Source organism: Argiope bruennichi, chromosome 11 (assembly GCF_947563725.1).
Source record: "Argiope bruennichi chromosome 11, qqArgBrue1.1, whole genome shotgun sequence".
NCBI lineage: Eukaryota > Metazoa > Arthropoda > Arachnida > Araneae > Araneidae > Argiope > Argiope bruennichi.
In genome coordinates, this window is record NC_079161.1 from 14436535 (window position 1) to 14462511 (window position 25977).

Sequence of the window (25977 nt, forward strand, 5' to 3'; positions counted from 1 at the left end):
CTTGACACTTTAATTTCAGAATTTAAAAAAGAAAAATACAGGACGTCATAGTAAATGATTGGACAGTGTGAGGGTATATTTTAGATGATGCGCGCAGAGGCGTATATACAGTGTCATGTTTAATCCAATCCAATCCATTCTTTCATTTCACATAAAATTATATATCAAATTTCTACCCAACGAAATCAGTGATCTACAGGGGGGGGAAATAAAAAATTTCGATATGCAGAAACATATAAGGCAAATATATATCATTTCCTTACTAAAAGCACCATTAATAATTAATTTTTAGGGTTCAAAGAGCCTTTAAAAATAACTTATCACAGAAATTAATTTAAGAAAAGTGCAAATATATCTAATTTGCCGATTTGCAAACAATATGTTACACAATGTAAGTTTGCCTGAAAATAAATGAAACTAATATTTCAATTCGCTTTTAGATAAATCTTTAATGTCTGTTTTTAATGTCTTTCTTAAACTTGGAAATTTTTGTTTAGGGGACATATTCGCTATAAGAAATTTAAAGCTCCACTGAATTGATCAAAATATTTTGCCTAAATAGAACAGAAGCAAAGAATATGACATCACTCCCAAGAAAGTTTTTTTTTAAAGAAAATTTTCTTAAAGAAACTTAAAAGTTTTTCTTTGAGAAAACTTAAAGTTTCTTCGAAGTTTCTTAAGTATTATTTACCATTGTATTCTAAAACCCTCCGAGCTTTTGCGCATTTGTTAAGATGGGTTTAAGGCGGCAAACCAAGGAAAGATGAAAAGTGGAGATGTTTACATTTAGCAATAAATTTAATTCCGGAAATGCGCGCATCCTTCCGCAGTGAGATAGAATCGTCGAAAAGTGATCGTCTCAGGATACTGAAACGAACAATAACTTCTTAAGAAACTTCGTTGCCTTTTCATAAGCAACTTCTCGGTGGTATCTGAATTTCCGTTGCAGAAAGAATCTGTGAAACAGTTTTCTTTTATTTAATTTATACTCTTTTTTTTAGAAACTAAGTGCACTACTTGGCATAAAATATGTATACATAATTTTTACTTGAAAATTTTGCAAAAGTTTCAAATATATGAATTTTTATTTAGAATTATGTTTTAAGAAAAGGTCTTTTAATATGAAAGTTCTATCTTGAAAATGATAAGTTGAGGTGTATGTACACACTTGAAACTTCGAAAATCGTTCAAAATATCGAATATTTTTTTATTGCTTAATAATGTTCTCTGATTCTTTAGCTTTCAAACGATACCAAGATGTTGTCAATATTCGAAATATTTCTCGAATTATAATTATTTTTCTTGAGGTGCTTTCATTAAAAACTCTAGTTATACGGTGTTTTTAAACTCATTTTATGAAGAATGATATTTTTTCACTATGTTCCTTCAATCAAACAATCATAACTCAACAAGAAATGAACCAAATACAGTTATTTATATATCAAAATAATCTGTATGAAAGAGCGGATGTTTTGAGCCTCCATCAAAGTTATATTTATAGAAATAAATTTTTAATAGCTGTTTAAAAGTTAAAATTACAGAAAAAATCTCGCTTTTTCTATTCATCGTTGATGAAAAAATTGTTTAAAAAAAACTATATATTTTTATAACTTGATTGAGGCAGACAACATGAAGACAAATATTAGGCATCATTTCCAACAAGAATTGTGTGTCTGTACAAATTGGAATTTAAGATATCATGTTTCAAAAAATAGGCTAATTAGCTCATTAAATATCATTTAATTAATTAATAATGAGTGTAATATGGCTTTTTCTCACTGAAATGAGTTTAAACAAATATTAATGACCTACTATGAAAAAACTGTATTTTTAAAGTTAAAATTTAAAAAAAAAATCTTCTAGTGTGTAGGTACACCTTAAAGAAATTGAATATTAAAAGTGTAGAAATAATTAGTTACTTTCTTTCAACTAATAAAATATAATTAAAAATTTTCTACCTTTCAAAGAATGTTCTGTTGAATAATTCCTTTCTAGAGTTTTTCAACTTACCGTAACGAACTTTTCTTTAATATTGCTTCGTTTATTTTTGCTTTTTTTATACAAATTATGCAAAGAGAAAATACTGTAATCGTCAACAAATTCGAATTAGATATTTGGAAGAATCTGTACGTTTCAGATCTCCTTGAATCCGGAGAAAACTGGAACTATGTCTATTTATCTGTAAACATTATACATTAAGCGCTTTGTCAAGAAAGACGAAATTTAGTATCTAGCTTGTACTCCGAATATATATGTTCCTGACAAATTTTAAACGAAGTCCATTCGGAGGAAATCTATCTGTCCAGTTTCCTCGTCCAGAGAACACGATAATTGTAAAAAGTAAAAGAATATAAACAAATAGAATTTGACACATCGTTTTATCCACTATATTCATATGAAATATTGAATAAAATCTGTCGAAGATCTAACCTTTCCCAGTTCAAAATACCTGTAATCGCAACAATTCTAAACCTTTAAAACTAGGATAAATAAAATTTTGTTAACAATTTCATCTAAAATAGATTTTTTTAATCAAATTTCAATCAAATATCAAAAAATTGTTAGTCTGTACTTTCGCAAGCAAGTAAATAGGATAATTCAAAAAAGCATTGTCTTAAATTGAATTTGTATGTGATTTCATGGTCACAGTTGTAGTTCTATGTCAAATTTAAATCGGTCTGGAAAAAACATGAAAAATCAAAATTTAATTTTCAGGTACGCTTATATTAACCGCATACCAACTTTTTAACCGTAAAAAAAATTGCTTTCTTGACTCAGCAAATTAACATCGAAGATCAATATTTCGTAATTATTATCCGTCAATTCCATGCAATTAATACACAAATACCGAGTTTCTACATTATATAATAAAGTACATGTCTCATGTGTGGGACTCTGAAAATAAAAATCTGAACATCTGAAGTGCTCACGGATTTGCCTCAAGTCCATAATTTTATGCAATCTGAGTAGGGAGAAATAACATGTTCATTAAAGAGTATGCGAGAAATTTTGGGAGGCCACCACCGTTGATCTGGAAATTAATTCAGGCATATTTATTTTTTAATAGCATATTTCATATATTTTGAACACAAAAATGCTTTAGCCTACCTTCTCGGCGTCCCAAAAGATATTATATTGTGGGTCTGTGAAAAGTGACAACACAGCTTCAGCCACTAGAACAGTAAATGTTATAACTCCAAAAATGAAAAGTGAAGGATCGATGAAGCCATTCAGGGAGACCTGGAAAAGAAAATTGCACGTAAAAATTTATTTTAACCTTGAAATTTTTTCTCAACCTTAAGAATTTTATTTTAAAGTTGAAAAATTTATTTTAACCTTGAAAATTTTACTTTAACCTTGAAAAATTTATTTTATCCTTGATCATTTATTTTAACCTTGAAAAATTTATTTGTACTCGCCAACAAGCAAGCTCAAAACATCACAACCATATTAAAATACGTGAAATATGTTCAGGGTGAATTTTGTTTTCGAAAAACTCTCTAAAATAGTTGCATTTTTGAATTTTTGCATAAAAAAATATTTGAAAATATCCATGAAAGCAATATATACGAGCTAAATGATTTTTTTTTAAAAAATCTCAAAAAGGATTTTTTTACAGGGCCTAAAAGAGATTCAAAATTAGCATAAAGCAAAAATCTTTTAGTTCAGAAGTTTATCAAATGATTTACTTAAAATTTTGCAGATAACTTAAAATATACATTATCTAGATCTCGAGCTAAAAAAATGCTGTATTTCTAACCATATAGCACCTCTTTTTCGCCTTGAGCAGAGAGTGCCCCCTTGTAACGTTTTACAGAAGACAACCAGTTGAATGGCTGACCTGCATCCTGAGGACGACTTTTTCCCTATGCGCAATCTTATGCTAATGCCAAATGCTTTCAGCTGGAAACCGTGGAATACCTCCACCAAACTGTTTTCTTTAACCTAATTTTCTATGTGTGTCTATAATAATAAGTGTTTGTAAATTTTGTAGTGTAGCAGTGTTTGTTGAAATTAAAATAGTGTATTTAAAACCGGGCAATTCCTTAGAAAATCACAACACCCCCACTATAACCATTCTTTAAATATTGGGTTTTGACTGATAAATAACATGAAATTTTCTATTTTATTCTCTAGCTCGATAACTGCAAAACAATATTGAGATATTATTATGCAGAATATAAACAAAAATATTATTAGATTTCAATTTTTGAAGCTTTCCGTAAGAAAATTCTATCTAAGATTAGAATGGGAGAAAATAGCTTTTAGTGATTGTTATGGCGGTAGGCCTAATTCTGGGGTATGCCAGCAAGTAATAAATTCGTCGATAGTGAACAATTAGAAAATAATGGACTTAATCCATATTAATAATAAAAAAATAAATTTATTTCTATTAACTCTTATAATAAAGGATCAACAATTACAAGGAAAGTAATAGCATGTCTACTCTATATGAGTAGGACTGGTGAAGTGGCGTAATTTCTAACACGATATAGGGGGCGACACATTGAAACAGGAAGTAGAAGTTGGTACAGTGATATAAAATAACATTAAAACGTACGTAAATGAAAACATAAAAATTAGTCTAACATCTCCAAAAACAGACACAAGAATCAGACGGGTTTTATAAAGAAAATTGTTCCAATTTTAAAAGTATTAAATAAACAATACAATATTTTTTGGGGAAAAAATCAACTTTTCATTGTTATTTCCTTCCTTGAAACTCATTCATAGTGTTACGAATCTGTAATGCTGCTTCCAAGCATAGTTGGTTCCACCATCGGAAAGAATGTTTTACAGTCATCAGTACTGGGCGGAGTCCGGTGTCGCGTCGGAGGGTCCCGGAGCTTGGCGACAAAGCTTGGCGACGAATTTGGCGACTTTGGCGCCAAAATAGATTATACCCGAAACATCGAGAATTTTCCCGATCCATCCAGTAGGAATGGAGATACGCCTCGAACGTTCCTGATTGGTTGAGAGGCGTCTAACCCCGCCTCCTGAGACCTCTAAAAGGAAGCGGCCGCAGCTGCTAGGGCAGAGTAGTCGGAATCGACGTTAAAGAAATGGCCTTCCAGAGATTAGCGGAGCAGCGATGGAGTCAAGTGAGTGCTGAATTAAGTTGTGCGCTACGGTCTGCATTAGAGTCTGTTGTGTGCTGTTGTCTGCACGTCTCGGCTGAAGATAATTGTGTGTTGTATATAGTTGTCGTCTTTGTGTTGTCCTGTGTGTCTTCGTGTCAATAAACGTCGTTGTTTCATTTTCTACTGCCGCCTGCTGATTGAGTGTTCTCCACACCATATAACTCCCTCTATCCAAATGAACCCCGGAAATTTTGTAACAATAGTTTAAAACTGTGAAAGAAAATGTGAGGGTAAAATAAAAATCAGACTTACGCTGAGGACATCGAGATACGGGGAAGTGAAAAAATTGCAGATAGAAAATAATATCCAGAAGAGGGACAAAGTGTAGGAGTTCAAATCCCCTTCCTTTTTCTGTGCATATTGGAGATAAATGGCCAGGATCTAAGAAACAGAAGAATGTCAGAATTAATAACGTTTAACAATCAACAATCATTACTGCAAGTCACGAGAATTTTTCTGAAGGGTGATTGAAAATTCAACGTACTAACTGCCTAAAAGAGGTGAAAATCATAAAATATCCAGAAACAATTTCCGGATCAACTAGATGTCATTGTTTAGTAGCTCAATTACTGGATTTTCAGTGTTAGTCCTTGCACACGGAGTAAAAATAACAATTGATAAATGTGAAATGGTGGATACACCGATTATGCGGATAGATTATTAAAAGCTGTTGTTAACGTTATTGAAAAAGATAGCATTATACTACCTCGAGGCACATTCCCACCCCCGAAGGTGCCAAATTTTGTATCTGTTGGTCAAAGAGCCTGGTCTGTAGAGTGCCATTACCTAAATACACTAAAAATGACTCATGTTTATATTTCTACATACACTAAATATGACTACTAATACATACTATGACTACTAATAATACTATAAATACACTAAATACATAATATGACTACTAATACTACTAATATATAATATGACTAATACTACTATATGATAGACTATAATATGACTATAGACTATAAGATAACTACTAATAAGATACTACTAATATATAATATGACTAATATATAATGACTAATGACTAATATGACTATGACTAATATATAAAGACTAATGACTAATATGACTATGACTAATATATAATATACATAGACTATAGACTATAATATGACTAATGTATAATATGGCTAATACTACTATTTGATAGACTATAATATGACTATAGAATATAAGATAACTACTAATAAGATACTACTAATATATAATGACTAATATGACTAATATATAATATACATAGACTATAGACTATAATATGACTAATATATATGACTAATACTACTAATATATAATATGACTACTAATACTACTATAAATACACTAAATATATAATATGATTACTAATACTACTAATATATAATATGACTATAGACTATGATATGACTATAGATTATAACTACTAATATATAATATGACTAATATATAATATGCCTATAGACTCTGATATGACTATAGATTATAACTACTAATATATAATATGACTAATATATAATGACTATGACTAATAAATAATGACTAATATAATATGACTAATATATAATAAGACTAATGACTAATATGACTATGACTAATATATAATGACTAATATAATATGATTAATATATAATAAGACTAATGACTAATATGACTATGACTAATATATAATATACATAGACTATAGACTATAATATGACTAATACTACTAATATATAATATGACTACTAATACTACTATAAATACACTAAATATGACTCATATTTGTATTTATAACAATGATATAAGCACATTAAAATTTTAAAGGACATTCGAACTTAAAAAATCAGTCCTAAAATCATAGCATAATGGTGTTAGGCATAATTAATCAATCTTAGTTTTATTTTTAATAAGTGTTCTTACTTGCAGTATAAAAGAAATAATGCGTGTACATAAAAGAAGGAATCCGATAACGCTGCAGTGCGTGCGACTATAAATACAGCGAAAGCCTCGCCACCTAAACTTTCTCATGCGAAAAAAGTTTGTTCTAAACTTTCTCGCATTGTTTTAACCCTTTAACGGGCCATTTTTTTCTAGTCATATTATGTTAAAATATTTTTAGTCTTGCAATTAGAATAAGAAAAGGGATTCATTTAGCTTATTAGATAAATTTAATTTGATTCACTCATTAATTTGGTTAATTAATAATTAAGTAACAAATCAAGACACATCATTTTGTGTAAAATAAAGAACTGAATCATCTAAGTTTCTGACTTACTAAAAAATGTGTCAGAACTGATGCCAACCTACATAATTTCATACAAAGATTGATAAATTTGGTGGGAAGCATACTTCCTACGGCCCTAGAAAGGGTTAACAAAGGTTTTATCCCAATGATCGCCTGGCGTGACATTGGCATACAATAGTTACGAAATATTAAACAAAATATTAATTATTAACGGCGTACAATATTACGAAATATTAATTTTGCATTTTTGACAAGCCAGAAAAAAAAGTAAAACTTCTTCCGCAGATCCCCTTTTTCTGAAACAGTTTTTATGATCAGTAAAAAATGTCTTTAAACTCATCAAGAAAATAATTTATTAAAAATTAAAGGAAAAGGAATTTTGATCGTCTAAGTTTTAAACTAGAGAGAATAAATTTGAATAAGAAACTCAAAATATTTGATAGTAATAAATGAATTAGAACATCGGATGTATTTTGAATACCACATTAGTACTAATGAATTTTAATTAAAAAAATTTTGCAGAAAAAGTAATTTATTTAACAAAAATTTGAAAATTTAATAAATTACATTCGAAGTACAAAACAAATGTCTTTAGAGTGACAACTGCATGTGATATTCGATGGTCCATTTATTTTTCGACAATTTTTAGAAACTACATGCAATTAATGATTGAAAACAATACAAAAAAATTAGTAAACATTTCTACAGTTTAAAATTCGAGCTTTCAATTGCACTGGATTACTACTACGACTATCTGTATGCCAAATTCCATGGCCATAAGTGTGATATTTTTATCTGGACTCTACAAACAATTAAGTGCCTTTGCAGGAGCATAAACACCTTCTCTTGTAAGTATAGATGCATAATATTTCACACTATAACAATGCAAAGATAATTGATTCAAAATCTACTTGATTTTATTTATTGTCTAAATTTATCTTATCTCTCACTCGGCAAACTATTAATATTTACGTTTCATTCAAAACAATAAAAATTTATTTTATTTTATTTTGTTCACTAAATTTGAAAGCGTAAGATTTCTATCGCAAAGATAAACTATATGAATGATGTAGATTGCTGATAATAACTTTATAGATACTTTTAAGGTGTTAAAAATGAAAAAATTATTAAAGTCTAAGTAAAAGCATATATCTAAAATTTTCAACGAGATATTTAGTTATGATATAGAAAAAGGGATAATATCATAAGAAATTGGTAAATTTAAATAAGTAAGAGGATGCTTTTTGAAACTTTTTATACACCAATATTTTAGTACATATTATTTCCAACAGAATCCTTTACAGTTTCAAAATATGATGATGGAAGAAAAATATAATCCGTTTCTTTAGTGTTTTTCCACCAGTGTGCTTAATTATGATCTCTATAGTAAGATAATGTTTAAAAATGTATAATATTAAGTTTAATTTAAAGTAAATATTGTTACGAATCTGTGATGCGGCTTTCCAGCACAGTTGGTTCCATGGAAGGTCCTAGAACTTGGCGACCATTTGGCGACTTGGCGACGAATTTGGCAACTTTGGCGCCAAAATAGATTATACTCGAAACATCTAGAATTTTCCCGACTGTCCAGTAGGAACCGAGTTACATATGAAACGTTCCTGATTGGTTGAGAAGCTTCTAGCCCCGCCTCCTGATGCCTATAAAAGGAAGTAGTCCTGCCGCTGCCGAGCAGCACCTCTGCCATAGCCCAACCCTCCAGCCGATCCAAGACGACCTCGCCGACAGACGGAAGCCTCCCATTGGACGAGAGACGGTTCAAGCAAGAACTACATAAGACGCTGCTCCCTGCCACCAACCTCTTTCAAGACCTTTTCCCACTCCTGTTAAAACCATCATCGCAATGCTCCAAGCCACAGCCGATCGGAGATGGCGCCCTACGGGCGCTGGCGCTCCTAAACAATTCCTTGTGTCCTTGTGCTGCCGAGCAATGGTGAACGGACGGTGAATGGAGTCGTGGACCAGTGGAGTCGAAGAGTAGTCGGAATCGACAGTGAGAACTGGCCTTCCAGAGATTAGCGGAGCAGCGACGGAGTCAAGTGAGTGCTGAATTAAGTTGTGCGCTACGGTCTGCATTAAAGTCTGTTGTGTGCTGTTGTCTGCACGTCTCGGCTGAAGATAATTGTATGCTGTATATAGTTGTCGTCTTTGTGCTGTCCTGTGTGTCTTCGTGTAAATAAACGTCGTTGTTTCATTTTCTACTGCCGCCTGCTGATTGAGTGTTCTCCACACCATATAACTCCCACTATGCAAACGAACCCCGGAAATTTCGTAACAATATAAAAGAAATAATGACATACAAACGTGGAATAATATAGTCGGCAATTCAAAGAAATTATTTGCAGAAAGTGCATCGAATTGAAGAAGAATAGAAATTCTGGAAGATTGATAGCATTCTAATTATATACATTGAGCATTTTACAACTCACAGTAGAGATTAATTTTTCTTTCAAAAATAGAGTATATTTTATGAACTGATTTATTTTTAAGCATTAGTTTAATGTGAGACTACAAGACTTTTAAAATACAATGAAACACACAAATTTATATGAAACTTATTCTAATAATGAATATGAATGTGTGCTTTATCATTTACAGTAAAATTTCTAAATTAGCAAAGAATCAAGTAAAAAAAGTATACTTCATAGACTAATATTGAATTCTGCTCAACACAATATGTATAATATTATTTAAAGATCAAAAACAATTAAAAAGGTAATTGTATACAGTTTTGAATAATTTTATTCCTGCGAAAGATTATTGTTGAATCTATCGAAAAGTATAACATTAAAAATTTAAAGGGATTAATGAACTGTCATGGCTGAAAATGTCCACATTATCATAGATTTAAAATATCACAGCATTTGCAAAAAAAAAAAAAAAAGAAAAAGAAATCCATAAGATTTATATATTAAAAAAAGCTTTATTATAGATTAATATGTTAGCAATTTTTCATTCACTTAAAAGAAAGCTCATAAGAGAATTAAAATACGTATATGTTATGTTAAATGTGATAAATCTGGTTATTATGTATAATTACCACTGATTATTCATAATCACCACTAAACTTGATAAATGGGATAAATCTGGTTATTATGTATAAGTACCACCGATTATTCATAATCACCACTAGATAAATGAGATAAATCTGGTTATTATGTGTAATTACCACCGATTATTCATAATCACCACTAAACTTGATAAATGGGATAAATCTGGTTATTATGTATAATTACCACCGATTATTCATAATCGCCACAAGATAAATGGGATAAATCTGGTTATTATGTATAATTACCACCGATGTTCATAATCACCCCTAAACTTGATAAATGGGATAAATTTGGCTATTATGTATAATTACCACTGATTGTTCATAATCACCACTAAACTTGATAAATGTGATAAATCTCGTTATTATGTATAATTACCACTGATTATTCATAATTACCCCTAAACTTAATAAATGTGATAAATTATTGAACTATGCTCTTATTATTTATCGCATTTCGAACTCAGGGATTTCTTCTTAAGAAAACAATCAGTTTCTTGTAGAGAATCTACTCGGAACTGAAGCTTTTTCACCTCTATTTCTTCTCAGAACCCTTACGTTCAGAGAACTAGCGATGTTGCCTCTGCTAGCGAAGTTGCAGGACATTTTTTTTAAAGTAAAAAATTCTGCCCGATGCCTTTTTGAGTAAAAAGATTTTTTTAGTTCTTCTTTTGTTTCAGAGTTCCGAAGAAGATTCTGCAGCTGTGACCCATAAATAAACAAAAACATGTCTTCTTATATAACACAATCATGATCAATAAAGTTCAGAATTTTAATAAAAAAAAGTTGGTATAATTGTTTTATAGTATTGTTTATTTGATCAATCATCTTGATTGGAAACTTGCTGCTTTTGGCACTCTTGACAAGGTAAAAGAGCACATTAAACTACGATTTAACCAAAATTTCTAATAAATTTGCTATTCTATAAAATAGTTTGGCCGCGGTGGCCTGGTGGTAAGGTCTCGGCTTGAGAGCCGTATGGTTTCAGGTTCGAGACCCGATTCCACCGAAGAACCGTCGTGTAATGGGGTCTGTAGTATGTTAAATACATCAAGCCAAACGTCCTCCTGCTGGTGTGGCGTGGCGTGGAGAGGGGGTGCCAGCTCAGGTGTCGTCCTCGTCATCTGATCGCAGTTCAAAATGACGAGGTCCGTCCCAAAATAGTCCTAGTGTTGCTTTACAATGAGACGTTAATATATCTAAACTAAACTATATATTAGTTAAGCAAAGTGTTGAATTCAACATAACTGTAAAAACATTCAATGAATCAATCGAAAAGTGACATGATAGTTTGTTTACATTTAATTGTTGCTGTCAGAAAATAAGTAATAAATGTGAATTCTGTGCTATATACGTTAGCGTTTTATATATTTAAATTTTATTGACGTTGTTAATAACAATGAATTTCATTGATTGCTTTGTTATGTTTGAAAGTATTCAGTTGCTAATAATCTATTACTTTAATGAAATATGGTAATAATTAGTGGTTTCAGTTTAAAAATGCAACCGAATCAGCAAGTGGTTGCCAAGGCAACTGATCAGTTACATTATGCTGATCAATAAGAGTGGAACTATGTGGTAAATATGCTTTTTTATTTTTTAATATCTATTTCAATAAACTGATATTCAATCAACTTTATGAGTATGTATGTTCCAATAAAAATTTAAAAAGGACTTACAAAAGTAAGAATGCGAAATCCTACAGAGAAATAATTGACCTTCGTAATGTGTTTATATGGTAGACTGTCTTCATATATCAGATATATTGCTTCAGCTATGCTACAGAGGATTAGTGTGGTCGTCAGCGTCTGAAAGAAAAGACGGAATAAAAAAAAAATGTTTCAGAAACCGAAAAATAATAAATAATGACAAATCATATTCTGATTGAAAGCTTTAAAACGCAGTTGCTATAGAAAGGATTTTGATTTAAAAATAGGCAATATTTCCATCATTTGAAATCAATAATTTTCGAATTTGAGAAACGCAATTTCATTCATTTGTTTAGGTACAAATATATCAGCCAGTGATTGATTGAATGGATGATATTATGGCAGAATATTAAGTTCTAAACATTGATAATATAGATGCTAGGTGGAATGCGAAACAAAAATAATTATTATGAAAACATAATTATTATTAAAACATAATTATTATCAGAAACATAATTATTATCAAAAACATAATCATTATCAGAAACATAATAAACTTATCAAGGCAATATCTACCACCTGGGGGAACCTTAGAAATGAGAATAAGAAGCTTACGACATGGTGGTTGGTTCTCGCCATTCTGGTGGATACAGAAATGATGAGGGATTGACTATCCCTTACCAATGACGAGGCGTATTTCCCACGGGAAGGGTTGTACCATGGCTTGTGAAAACCCTTAGGATTCACATACCCGCCAATGCTGCTACTGCGGTCCGGTCATTCAAAGTAATCCGAATGTCTGTATTAGACCGAACAGGGTAGCCAGTGTAGTTATCAAGATTATATGCCTCTGAGGTTTTAGGGACAGAAATTCCTTTATAAATACAATTAATAAAGATAAAAAATGTTTTCTATAATAGTTAGAGAGTTTATATAAAGTTTCAACATCGAATGAATCATTTTCTTCCTATTTCTTATTTCTAACATTTAAAAAATATTTTCCAAAGTATATTATTATCCATTACTTGAAGGCAGAAGTGGAGGAAATTGACTACATCAAAATATTTTGCAAAATATCTGCACTTTTAAAATCATGCATAAAAAAATATTAAACTTTAGAACACAAACTCTGCGAAGCTGGGTAACAGGAAAACAAGTCGAATTCAGAAAAGAATGTTTGAAATGAAATGCTACTCAGATGAAATAGATGGTATTTGAATATACAGAATGACAAGCTAATACCAAGTAGAAATCCCCGAGGTGGCCTGGTGGTAAGATCTCGGCTTGTGAGCCGTAGGGTTTCAGGTTCGAGACCCGATTCCACCGAAGAACCTCGTGTAAGGGGGTCTGTTGCACGTTAAATCCGTCATGCCAAACGTCCTCCTGCTGGTGTGGTGTGGTGTGGAGAGAGGGGTGCCATCTCAGGTGTCGTCCTCGTCATCTGACCGCAGTTCAGAATGACGAGGTCTGTCCCAAAATAGTCCTAGTGTTGCTTTACAACGGGACGTTAATATATAACTAAACTAAACTGAGACGACGATACTTTACACATAGATAGATGGCATCATATATCTCTGAAAGAAATGTATGACGCCACGAAAAAGTTTTGCGTTCATATAAGTTTCTGTGCAAACGATAATACGGCACACGTCTATTTGGATACCGTTCTCATGCAATTATTCTCTGGTTCATGGTGTTTATATTGCCTTCACCCATTCCACACTTAGGGACCCATACATATTGAAAATAAACCTTTATTGTCATTTTAACTTAAAAATGGATATGACTTCCACCTCATAATGTTACCATGCCTCACTACAATTTTATTACATACATTTCTGGACCCACTAATTCGAATCTTTTGGATACGGTCAGGCATATCAGTAAGAAACAAGAAAAAAAGCCGGCGTTCTCGCATAGGGGTAGCGCGTCTTCCCCGTGATCTGAGCGTCCTGGGTTCGAGTCCCGGTTTGGGCATGGTTGTTCTTCTTGTTATATCTGTGAGATGTGTGAATGTGCCCTCCTGTAAAAAGGGGTTGTGCAAGCGAATGCGTGAGTAGCAAAGTCGTGCTCTTGGCCCTAGTTGGCGCTATTATAAAAACAAGAGACGCTCTCCCACCGGCTTAAATCGCTGTCTTAGTTACAGAGGCCTTGTCCATAGCAAGTGCCATAAGAAACAACAACAACAGGAAAAAAAGACATACGAAAAATCTCGAAGTCGCTATTCTGAAAGACTTCCACAAGAAGCTCTCAACACGCTTCTTTGAATAAATCGACAAAAGTGATAACATCGCATTTAAAGAAATTGAAATATACAACCCATCGTTTCCAAAGAATGCTAAGCGACCTCGTCATCTCTTACATGTCTAAGACATCACCTAAACTTTCACTCTGGGCCGAATTTGCCGAAATTCATTTATGTAATTCTTCTTTTCTTCAATTTGCATTTTTCATCTCGATTTTTAATTAATTGCTATCTCACCGGCGTCCTGACATAGGGGTAGCGCGTCTTCCCCGTGATCTGGGCGTCCCCGGTTCGAGTACCGGTCTGGACATGGTTGTTCTTCCGTTGTTCTATGTGTGAGATGTGTGAATGTGCCCTACTGTAAAAAGGGGTTGTGCAAACGAATGAGTGATGCATGAGTAGCTAAGTCGTGCAATTGTCCCTAGTTGGCGCTACTATAAAAACAAGAGACGCTCTCCCTCCGGCTTAAAATCGTTGTCTTCGAACAGCGGACTTTTCAGGGGCAAGTGCTATAAGACAAAACAACAACATTGTTATCTTACAAGTAAATCCTTATTTTATCTTGAACCACCACATATTAAGTAATCTCATTGCCATGTCATTACTCTATTCATCTGTTATCCGGAATAGAATAATGGCAAGACATTCATCTGCTATCTATTCATCTGGAGGTTAAGAACATGGAGTTTAAGCACTCCGTAACACACCTCTAAAAATCAGTGGCCGCGGTAGTCTGGTGGTAAGGTCTCGGTTTCGGAACCGGAAGATTTGAAGTTCAAGACCCGATTCCACCGAAGAACCGTTGTGTAAGCGGGTCTGGTGCACGTTAAAACCGTCGGGGCCAGAAGTCCTCCCGCTGGTTTGGTGTCGAAGTTTGGGGTTGAAGGATGCCAGCTCAGGTGCCATCCTCATCATCTGGCTGTGATTCAAAATTACGAGATACATCCCAATATAGCCCAAGTGTTGCTTTAAAACGGGACATTAATATAACTAACTAAATTAAACCCCTTAAATCGAATCTTTTGGATAAAAAAAAGTTTTACTGTGACCCCTTGAGGCCTCAACTTGGTTCAGTTCCAATGTATAAATTTATACAAATACATAAAAGTTCTTACCAATTTAGCAATAGTGAGCAGTGTCCACGGACTTGGTCCATGCTTAAGTTGAAAATTCTCTGATCTGCCGTATCTTTCACGACAACAATTGAAGATGCTAGCAATCCATAGGAATGCGCAGGGCACGAACACCAACACGGAATGGCGGAAGCAGCTGGTTAGAATTGGAACATCCGAATTCCATAAGGAATCCCAGTTCTGAAAGAAATAATCAAAACTTTATTAAAATAGAATCAGTTAATATAGCAAGCATTACTAATAAAACTGAATTATTTTTTATGATATTTATAATAAAAAGTGAATCAATGAAAAATAAATCATTAAACCTTTTTTCTGTTTTAGAATTTGTCTACAAAGCATGAAATATCTCTGATATAATACATCCGAAACAGATATCCAATCAGTTGTCGAATATTACGTGGTGCGAAAACGATATGTAAGAGAGCAAAAATATATTTAACAATAGTACTCGACACCAAAGCACATGTAAAGAAAAAGGATTTTTTTTAAACCAGTTGGAGGGGTCACCCCAAAACTTTTTAGCAGAGTCCCTAATTATGGCGAACTTTTCAGCATAATCCCTAATTATGGTGAACTTTTTAGCATAGGCCCTCATTATGGTGAACTGGTGTTTTGGTCGCATTTTCTCCCAACAGATTGAAATCAAAATTTGATACAAAACTAGAACAGCATTCCCTAACCGAAATCCATATTTAATATATTAATTTATTGGGTTTTGATTTATCGCATTCACATGCTTTGGAAAGTACTGTCATACAGTCAGTGAATCCCTTGTGGGAATGGGATCAAAATGTGATAAATGATGTGAACCTGTAAACACTATAGTTACTTAATCTGTGTACCGTATTTTATCCGTCTAGCTCTCTTTGTTTTGTAGTTATTGAGTTAGCTTATATTCGGACAAAATTCCTTGAACAGATTTTGCTCAAAAATAGATAAATAAAGATACAATTTTGGGTGAAGACAATATACCAAATTTCACCCATCTAGCTCAAAGCGTTTTTGAGTTATCTTTGTCCCGGACAAACAGACATTTTCTCAAGATGAGGTTTTCAAAATCAGATATGTCAAAAAAAGTCGACATTAGACAAAATTTGGAGTTAGAATTACTTGATGATTACAATACTTTCTTCATACTTCGTACACGAGAAAATAAAAATATATTTTAAAAGTACTTAAATAATTAAAAAACGTAAACTTTTTTATCGTCTGCAATTTTATTTTTAATTAAATTTAGAACATCTCTTGCAATAAACAATTTTCAGATTCTTTAAGGCGGCATCCTGGCAAGGGGTAGCGCATCTTCCCCGTGATCTGGGCTTCCCGGGTTCGAGTCCCGGTTCAGGCATGGTTGTTCTTCATTTGTTCTATCTGTGAGGTGTGTGAATGTGCCCCCACTGTAAAAAGGGGGCTGTGCAAGCGAATGTGTTGCGTGAGTAGCCAAGACGTTCTCTTGGCCCTAGTTGGTGCTACTAAAAAAGAAGAGACACATCCTCGGCTTAAATTCGCTGATTTCGTCAGTGAGCTTGTCCATGCAAGTGCCCTTAGAAACAATAACGGATTCTTCAAAAAATACAGAATTTACTAAATGTGTTTTAAAAACCACAAAAAGCTAATCTTGTTCCCGTAAGTTATAAATAGTTTTGTAAAGATATTACAGAATTAGATAGCACGGTTGAAGCAGCAACTAGGAGGAAATTATGATGTTTCATAATATCTATAAGGCTATCATTTGAAATGTCGACACAAAAGACAGAAACAAATCTTTCTTTATAGTATAAAAACATAACACCAGAATATACTTGTTGAATTTAAATTTAAATATTTAATCAATTGTCAATTAACCTTTTATATATTTTAACACTAGGCTTACCATGAGTTGCCATACACCTATTTCTACCAAAGGGGAATATATTTTTTCCTAATTAAATTCCTTTCGGTATTTAATTAGAACAAATCTAAATTGATCTATCTATTATGAAGTTAAAGTAGAAACAAACTTTTATATTTTCAATAAATTTGTTGAGCTGTGGGTCGATGAAAAGGCAGTTCTTCTGTGTTTATTTTCTAATCTAGGTCTTCAAGATCATCTGTTCTTCTACCACCATCTACCAAAATATTGACTCACACGTCTTCTTACTAATAACATATAATAACTTCTATCTGACTGACTTTCAGTTTCGTCTTCTTGCTTCTTATATACGCACATTTTACTAACACATACTTATTTCTATATTTATACCTATATACGCGTCCCTATTAAGTCGTCACATATTTAAATATAAATGTATGTATTCTCAACAATATTTATTCGAATGGTCAAAATGACCCCTTCGATAAAAGTAGGTATACTATATACATTCCACTGAAACGAAAAAAAGCAAAAGATAATATTTGCGATAATATGTCTTATAAATGTAAGTAAAAATTAATTAAAATATTCTCAAAAAATACGGCAATAATTTTCTTAAGGAAAATTAACGAAAAGCTTTCTCAGAGGGGTCAAAATGACACCTCGGTAAATCTAGTGTTAAATTATTGCAGAGCAAAATTTGCAGAAAATGTGTTTTCAGCGTCTATAACCTATAATGGCTTTCACTTTTATAAATACAGAGTATAAACGAGAGCGCTCATAATATGTTAACACGCACTGAAATGCAAGCTAGTGCTTTGCACACATTGCAAGCTTTAGTGTATTTTAGCTTTAGTGAAGCAAGCTTTAGTGAAGAGTATTTTTCACCTACTCGGAACTAAGAGGCTGCATCGGAATCTTTAAGTCGCTTTAAGATGAAAAATGCATTATTATTTGCTTAAATAAGCACAATGCTCTAGAGAAGCGATACAAATTCCTACAGGTCATGAACCTTTCGCAATCTATCGGAAACAATTTAAAAATTCATTCCAACAACAGGCAAATGTAGATGTAGTGAGAAGGAAGACCCCCCCCCCCTGCATTATGCAAGAAACTGACCCCTCATAGTCTCCTTCAACAGCAAAAAAAAAAAAAAAAAAAAACTAAATGACCCCTTTATGGTGGAAGCAAGCCTTTGTCTAATAAGAAAACAAAAAAATAAAATATCATTTCTCGTTCCTCAAAGCCCAGCCTTCAGGAACTGCCTGGGCCGAGGTGGCCAGATGGTAAGGTCTCGGCCTCTGTCTCGGAGGGTTTCAGGTTCAAGACCCGATTCCACTGAAGAACCATCCTTTAAGAATGTCTGGTGCACGCTAAATCCGTCGGGGCCAAACGTCCTCCCACTGGTGTGGTGCGGAAATTTGGAGAGGGGATGTCAGCTCAGGTGTCGTTCTCGTCAAGTGACCATGGTTCAAAATTACCAGGTCCTTCCCAAAATTGCCCTAGTGTTGCTTTAAAGCTGGCCGTTAATATAACCAAATCAATTCAGGAATTGCCGCGAAAAAGATCCTATGACTCTACCCTTAACCCTTCGCACTCGGAAAACTAATTCGATGCATAATTCTTCACTGGATTCAAGGATTTGTTTATTAATTTCTCCACAATTTTTTATATATATTGTTTACACATAGATTCTAAAATCCAACGTGCTTTTGCGCATGCTTTAGAATGGCTCTGATTCCTCAAAATAGAGGCGAGAAGAAAGATGAAAGAAGATGTTTACATTTAACAATAAAGTAAATTCAGATTACTCGCGGACTTATAATTCATAAACAATGCAGATAATTCGCAATAATGCCGCAAAAAGATACTAATTCACCATAAAATATTTCAGAGCAATTTTTATTTACTGTATGGAGCATAAAAATTTAAGTATAAATTACAATTAATAAATGGAAGATGTCTGTTCTTAAAATTTGGTAAATCACTTTTTTGCAAAATAGTAATAATTTTTTTTATGTAAAAATGCTTTTTTTTTATATTTTATTGAATTTTTGAGAATATTTTGAGTTTAACAACGATGGATAATCGAGAATTTATTCCATTAAAAACATTTTATCTTCAATTAAGCAATTGCTGTCAATACGGAACGTCTTAATAATATTATAAATATTATTTTTAAAATGTCTAGTATTTTTAAAATATATGGTACGGTAATAGTAGTTTAATATCTTTAAAAATATTTTTAATAACGATTCTTTTACTTAAAAATATTATTTGAAATATATTACATGACATATTTTGCAACATTTGAACTAACTCTTAATTTAGCCATATAAACAATCGATACGCAATTCTGAATTAAAATAAAATAATGCGGCCAAAACCGACGTATAAGTGAAACACAAACAGTGTCAAATAATCCAGAAATCAAGGTCAAACAATGACGAATTCCGGAAATGCGCGCATTCTCTCACATCTCACCCCTTAGTGAGATAGGATAGTCTAAAAGTGATAGCTTCAGGATACTGAAACGAACAGTATATAAATTAATCTGTATATTCTTATCACTCAGTAAATATTTTTAACTATCTAAATTAATCCATTAGCTGCTACGATCTTTATTTAGAGATTTGTAAATTTTAAGCAAGTCATTTCACGTCAAAAATATATATGTTAAGCCTGACAGTTTAATTAATTTTTTATCTATGAATCAATATTGTGTGCAGCAGAAAATGTATATTCTGTGCTTCGTTTTGTTTACAAGCGAACAAATTTAAAATTCGTCTGCAAGTTGAATGCGCCAGAATTGTCATATTTGAAGCATTATATTTTTGGACTGGTTTTTTTTTATTACAATGCAATTCCGTACATAAATTTGTAATTTAGAGGTCATGGTAAAGATCATTTATTTAATAAGGCTTTTAGTTTTTTACTGAAATGATTTTATTGATCATTTTATAACGCTAACCCTTTTCGAAACTATTTAATACTTTCCAAACAAAATATAATTTGAATATAATTATACTATTACACAAATTTTTATGCATACATATAATTTATCTGGCTAAAAATTTAAAAAGATAGCAGTTAATGAGTACTATATGAAACGTCAAAATGATCCATGAAATGCGTCTGAGAAAAGACATACGATTACAAACAATTAATACAAGGTCATCATTAAGATTATGAATGGATACATCTGTGTTCTCGAGTCTTCCCATACATTAAAAATTATCTGTCAAATATATATATATATTTTAAGAATTTTAATTTTTACATAGGATATTTACTATATATCCAACAAAAATTTTGTCTTAAATATCAATGTATATTTATTTTCAAAAAACAATTACTTTAGTTCATAAAAATGCGCGTAAATCAAATATAGAAAAAAAAGACTCTTTCGATGATTGTTTTTACAAAAGACATTCTCTGTAGACCGAAAGACTGATTATGAAAAGGTTGCCGATTAGCTAAGGAAAATTTCAGCTCCCATTCTTTTATGAACCAGATAATCATTTTTTAAAAAAAATCTACAGCTAAATTGAATTTACTGCGAATAAACTCTTAAAAAGAAACCTGCAAGTTTGAAAAGGAAATACAGCTTTATAAAAGACACACTAGAGCAGGATGGAAAATAAAGATGCAGCAAAAAATTATGAAATTAAAAAAAAAGGTAATATACTGACAATTTTGAAAAGTCATTGCTAATAATATACATAAAAAAATCAAAATAATTAAAATAAAATTAATTTTTATCGGATCATTCTAATTCTTAATTATTAAATTATAAACAAAATTATTTGATTAGTTCAATTCTTTTATGCTTTCTTTAATCCTAAAAATCTAAATTTTCTGAAATAATTTTGAAAGAATGCAATAAAAAAGTTGCAGTATTTATTGCACGCTGACACTTTAATATATCCAAATTTATAAAAACCGATTTTTCCGAGAAATGTTCGATTTTTAGAGATTCGATATACAATGGATGTTATATAAATTATCTATAAATAAATTTGGTAGAATCCTAATTTAGTATGCCCCTTTATTTCGTCAAGCATGCCAACAATAAAAATTCGTCCATCAAGATGGCTGACTATTTAAACAATACAGAGAAACAGTTACAGTTACTCACCATTTATATTAAAATTACTAGATTTATTGATCACGATTATTTTATCTAAGAACACTTCTTGAACTTTTATAGGGTCACAATTGCTGAATCTCCTCAGAATTATGAAATAACGAGCTTTTGCAAACTGGTTTGCGCCGATCAGAACTTTAAATAATAGAATTTGAATACGAGATGACTTCGGCATCTGAAGTCCCCGGACAGAATTTTTTAACTTAAAAAAAACATCCTAGGGCTTTCTTAGCAGTTGGAGCGGAAATCTGGTAGCTTCGCTAGCAAATTGACATTGGATTTTTTTTTTTGAATAACTCAAAACAAATGGAATAAATCCGGCATGCAAAGCCTTCGGCATCTGAAGAAGGAACATGGCATAGTTTTTTTTTTTTATCTAAAAAATATCCTACGGGTTCGCTAGCCGTGGGAGAGAAACCTAGTAGCTTCGTTAGTTCATTAAACTTACGGATTCTGAGAACAATAAGAACAACACTAGGAAAAAATGAAAACATCCGTTCCTAATAGCTTCGCCTCTAGAGACTGGTGCTTTTTCTTATGAAGAAAGTTGAAGGAATAAATATACTTAGTCGATTCAATTAATTCGCCATTTGGGCAGGAAACGATTTCCGATTTCTACTTTTCAGTGATACAAACGCCATTCTGTCGGCACCATATATATTACGAAATGGAAACATTGAATTCACAAATACAATATCCCTCATAATATTGGCGATCATATTATTTCTGATTGTCTCAATCATCAGACATCGGATTATTGATCACACATAAGCTCAATAAAGCTCGGAAAATGCACGAAAAGAACAACAAATCGCAATTAGAATTTTAAGACGAAAAACTGAGAATAAAGACAAATATTGCTTAGATTAAATTTTTGGGGTAACGGATAGGCGACAAATTCGGAAGCACACTAAACTAGGATTCAACCATAAATTTTACGTGGAAAAAAATCATTGAATTAGTAGATGAATTTGATAGATTTTATAAAATGTTCGATATCGAAATAAATCGGTTTTATATAACACTATTTGGTATTTATAAATACAAAAAATTACGTTCTTTAATCCACAGTTCTTTTTCTAAAGAACTGCATTCCTAATCTTTACCTCTAATGAATATTAGAAAATATTTTTATATGGGAAATTAAAACCTTAAATTCTACGCCTTTTGTTGATTTATATTATTGCATAACTGTGAATAACTGCATTATTTACTTTTCATTATCACCAAAGAAAAAAAAAAGAAGAAGAATGAAAATGGTATTTCAAAACGATCACTTACCCAAAACTCAGAATCGCAAAAATATACCATTCCAGCTGTCACACTCGACTGGTTGTCTTTAATTAGGCAAAACAAAAGAGCGTTAAAAATAACATCACACGTTGGAGTTCAAGGCGACATTGACTGGAAAAGACGAATATGTCCAAACGGATCTACTCGAGCGGTTGGATCTGTCACTGCTCTAGTCCAGATAATGGATAAAGTTTAAGAAGTTTGTTTTTGCGTGTCCCTTGTCGTTCCTCTTTTTGTCATTCACTTCATAGGAGAATCTTGGTAAAGCGAGTTTCCTCTTCAGTTGTACTTATCTCAAAAACTGATAATTTTCGAGTGGAAATTGAGTTGTGCAACAATCGGTTACTTCCTTAAGAAAAAGTTTGTTGCTGGTCACATGGATTTGAATTCTGATATACATACATTTATAACAACAATGTCAAAATTATTGAGCTTATGATTGAAAAGTTGTAATGTCAATCCTAAGGGGACAGTGATCTTTGAAATAAGCAAAAATAAAAAAGTTTTTTTAAAGGAATTCGATATATTTATATTTTAATACATATACATAAAAAATTTCATAACTCTAAGTGAATAATCCAAAAAAAAAAAAAAAGGCCAAATAGAGTCAACTATCCCTAATATTTTAAAAGTTTTGAAAATTCCTATTAAACAGTATTTTCATCTTAAGTACTCTTTAATATTGATATAAATTTTTTGAAATTACTTTATATCTTACCATTGTCATTCTTTTCATTTCATAGATATTATAAAAAAAAAACATTACACAGCTACTTTCTAAATTTTTCAATATTTTTTTTTATTTTAGGTTAATATTCACTATTTTTTATAAAGTAAATATTTAAGTCTGTACTAACAGTTTTAAAATAAAGCTATAGAAAATATTTCCTCTATTAAATATCAGGAAATAGACAAAAATAGAAATTTATTATTTTTTTACATACAAATTTTAAAACTTCTCGCAAAAGGTTTGCTGATATTTTACTTAATATCGTTAATGTTTGTTTTTTTACTTTTAAATTCCAATAAATCATTAATAATAAATATATTTTCGAAGAAGAACCATCTGTCTACATCAGTGGTTCTTAACCTTTTTAAGCCGCGACCCAAATTTGAGAAATATGTTCATGTCGCGACCCCAAAAAAAGTCAAATTTTTTTCATTGCTTTATTTTAGATCGTATTTTTAAAAAATATTCAATCCTACGATGATGATTTTTTTTAACTTACAAATTTTTTATTTATTTTTTTAATAATAAAGATAAACAAAAGTACTTTTCGATCCAAGGAAAATTTAATTAATAATCAAGTGTTTTTAATAATTTTTATTGACCAAATTAAAATATATTTAACTTTTTGAAAATAATTGACATTTTAACTTATTCCTAAAAAAAAGAAATATCAATACATATGTTAAGTCTTTTAAATTTTAAATGCAAGTCATACAGTTTTAATGAGAACCTTGTGCTTGAATACATTTTGAAAGATCTTTAAACCTCGGTTGAATGTTTGTCAAGGAGCACCTTATATCTATTTCAGGATTTAACTTGTTCCGGTAATTGTTTTTGATTACACGCACAGCCGAAAAAACAGCCTCACACATATATGTTGTTGCAAAGGTATCTTAAATTTTTTGGATATTTTTTGATCTTCTTAATCACATTCATTTTCGATTGTTGATATTTATTCAAGTCGTCATTTCTAAAATGTCTGAAATTTGGTGCATTACTAACTTTTTTGGTTCGACTCAGCGCGACCCAAGAAATATGCTTCGCGACTCAATTTTGGGTCGCGACCCATAGGTTAAGAACCGCTGGTCTACATCAAAGTTTCATCGATTATTCTTTCACCGGCAGACGATAATTTTCTGTCTCAAAAAATCAAACAGAAATTAAATTGAAAATGATGCATTAATTATTGACATAACAGCAGAAGTTAAATTAAAAAATATATATATTTGGCAGTTTTGTATAAAAAGTCTTAAGATAGATTAAGATTAAAATTAATTAAAGATACTTTTTTTTTCTTTAATTTCGTTGACAAACTTTTTCGAATATTTCATGGTTAGCTCTTAAAGAAGAATGCATTAATCCTAATTCTAAATGCTCAATTTCTAATGCTGAAAAAATGTGGGTAATCTCTTAAATCTCTTCAAAAACTTGTCTGCTTTTAAAGTATTTGTCAGACATTTAAAATTTAATTCTGGCATCACAGCAATGGAGTAATGAACTATGATTTTTAATCAACTTTAACAAATTAACATCAATATTTAAGTAGAATATTATAATTCTATGTATGTATGTATTCAAAAATAATTAGAATATTATAATTCTAGCCATTTTTCGGTAATCTTTTAATAATCTTCAAAAAGAAGCATCATCATTTCTTTTAGGAAACTACATAGTTTGTTATTAGTAATGCTTTGGTTTTTATTGATTTGTATCAAAATAAAATGACTATCAGCGTATTACATTTAATTATAGATATACATTTTCTGTATTATAATAATGAATAAAATTTCTTTTTAAACAAATGATTTAATTTTTTTTTTAAGAAACAAACATAACTTTCTGAATTAGATTTTTTTCTCCCTAAGTTAAAATGTATAACTTTGAGAAATATGATAATTCTAGCTTAAAAATATGCAACTGCCAGAAATTTATTTTAAATTATTAGTGCAATATGAGATGTTTCACAATATTCAATTCATGTAACCATTTCTGTAAAAATGAAATTAAGCAGAAAAAAAGAAAAGTAAAATACCCTTTCAGAGAGGAAAAACAAGACACATATCCGCATATTCCCCTTTTTCACACGTTTAGAATTTCGCTTTTGCCAAATATTTTTGACAGACTATTAATTCCTCGCTGAGTTCTAGGCATTTTAGCGATTCTTTCTCAAACTAAAAATCCCAGACCATACTTGTCCGGTATCTAAAACAGTGCACTGTTTCAAACTGTGGAACCTGCTTTTAAGACTAAACCATACTTGTCCGATATCTAAAAACAGTGCACTGTTTCAAACTGTGGAACCTACTTTTAAGACTAAGTTTATTTGCTTAGTACAGCGCCATCTGTCTTTCTCAATTATAGTTATACTCTCAGTTTAGCAGTTGCAATATCAGGTGCTTCGCGCATATTTATCTGTTCTGTTGCCGCATTTATGCATATTTTTTATTTCCAGACAGAATGCCTTTAAGTATCAACTCCATATGAATGAAATGTTAGGATTATTAAATG

The 25977-nt window shown here is 31.5% G+C and overlaps 1 protein-coding gene across 1 annotated transcript in view; it reads right to left on the reverse strand.

Annotated features, from left to right (window-relative positions):
* Window positions 1-25721, reverse strand: part of LOC129957036 (multidrug resistance-associated protein 1-like) — a 108134-nt gene extending 82413 nt beyond the window's left edge. Inside the window, exons 1-6 of the mRNA XM_056069155.1 lie at window positions 25502-25721; window positions 22728-23088; window positions 15427-15624; window positions 12097-12225; window positions 5394-5522; window positions 3109-3240 (exon numbers count right to left, since the gene is read on the reverse strand). Of these exons, the coding sequence (XP_055925130.1) occupies window positions 3109-3240; window positions 5394-5522; window positions 12097-12225; window positions 15427-15624; window positions 22728-22757 (618 nt within the window). The 5' untranslated portion in view covers window positions 22758-23088; window positions 25502-25721. The remainder of the gene's footprint in view (window positions 1-3108; window positions 3241-5393; window positions 5523-12096; window positions 12226-15426; window positions 15625-22727; window positions 23089-25501) is intronic.
* Window positions 25722-25977: the final 256 nt, after the last annotated feature.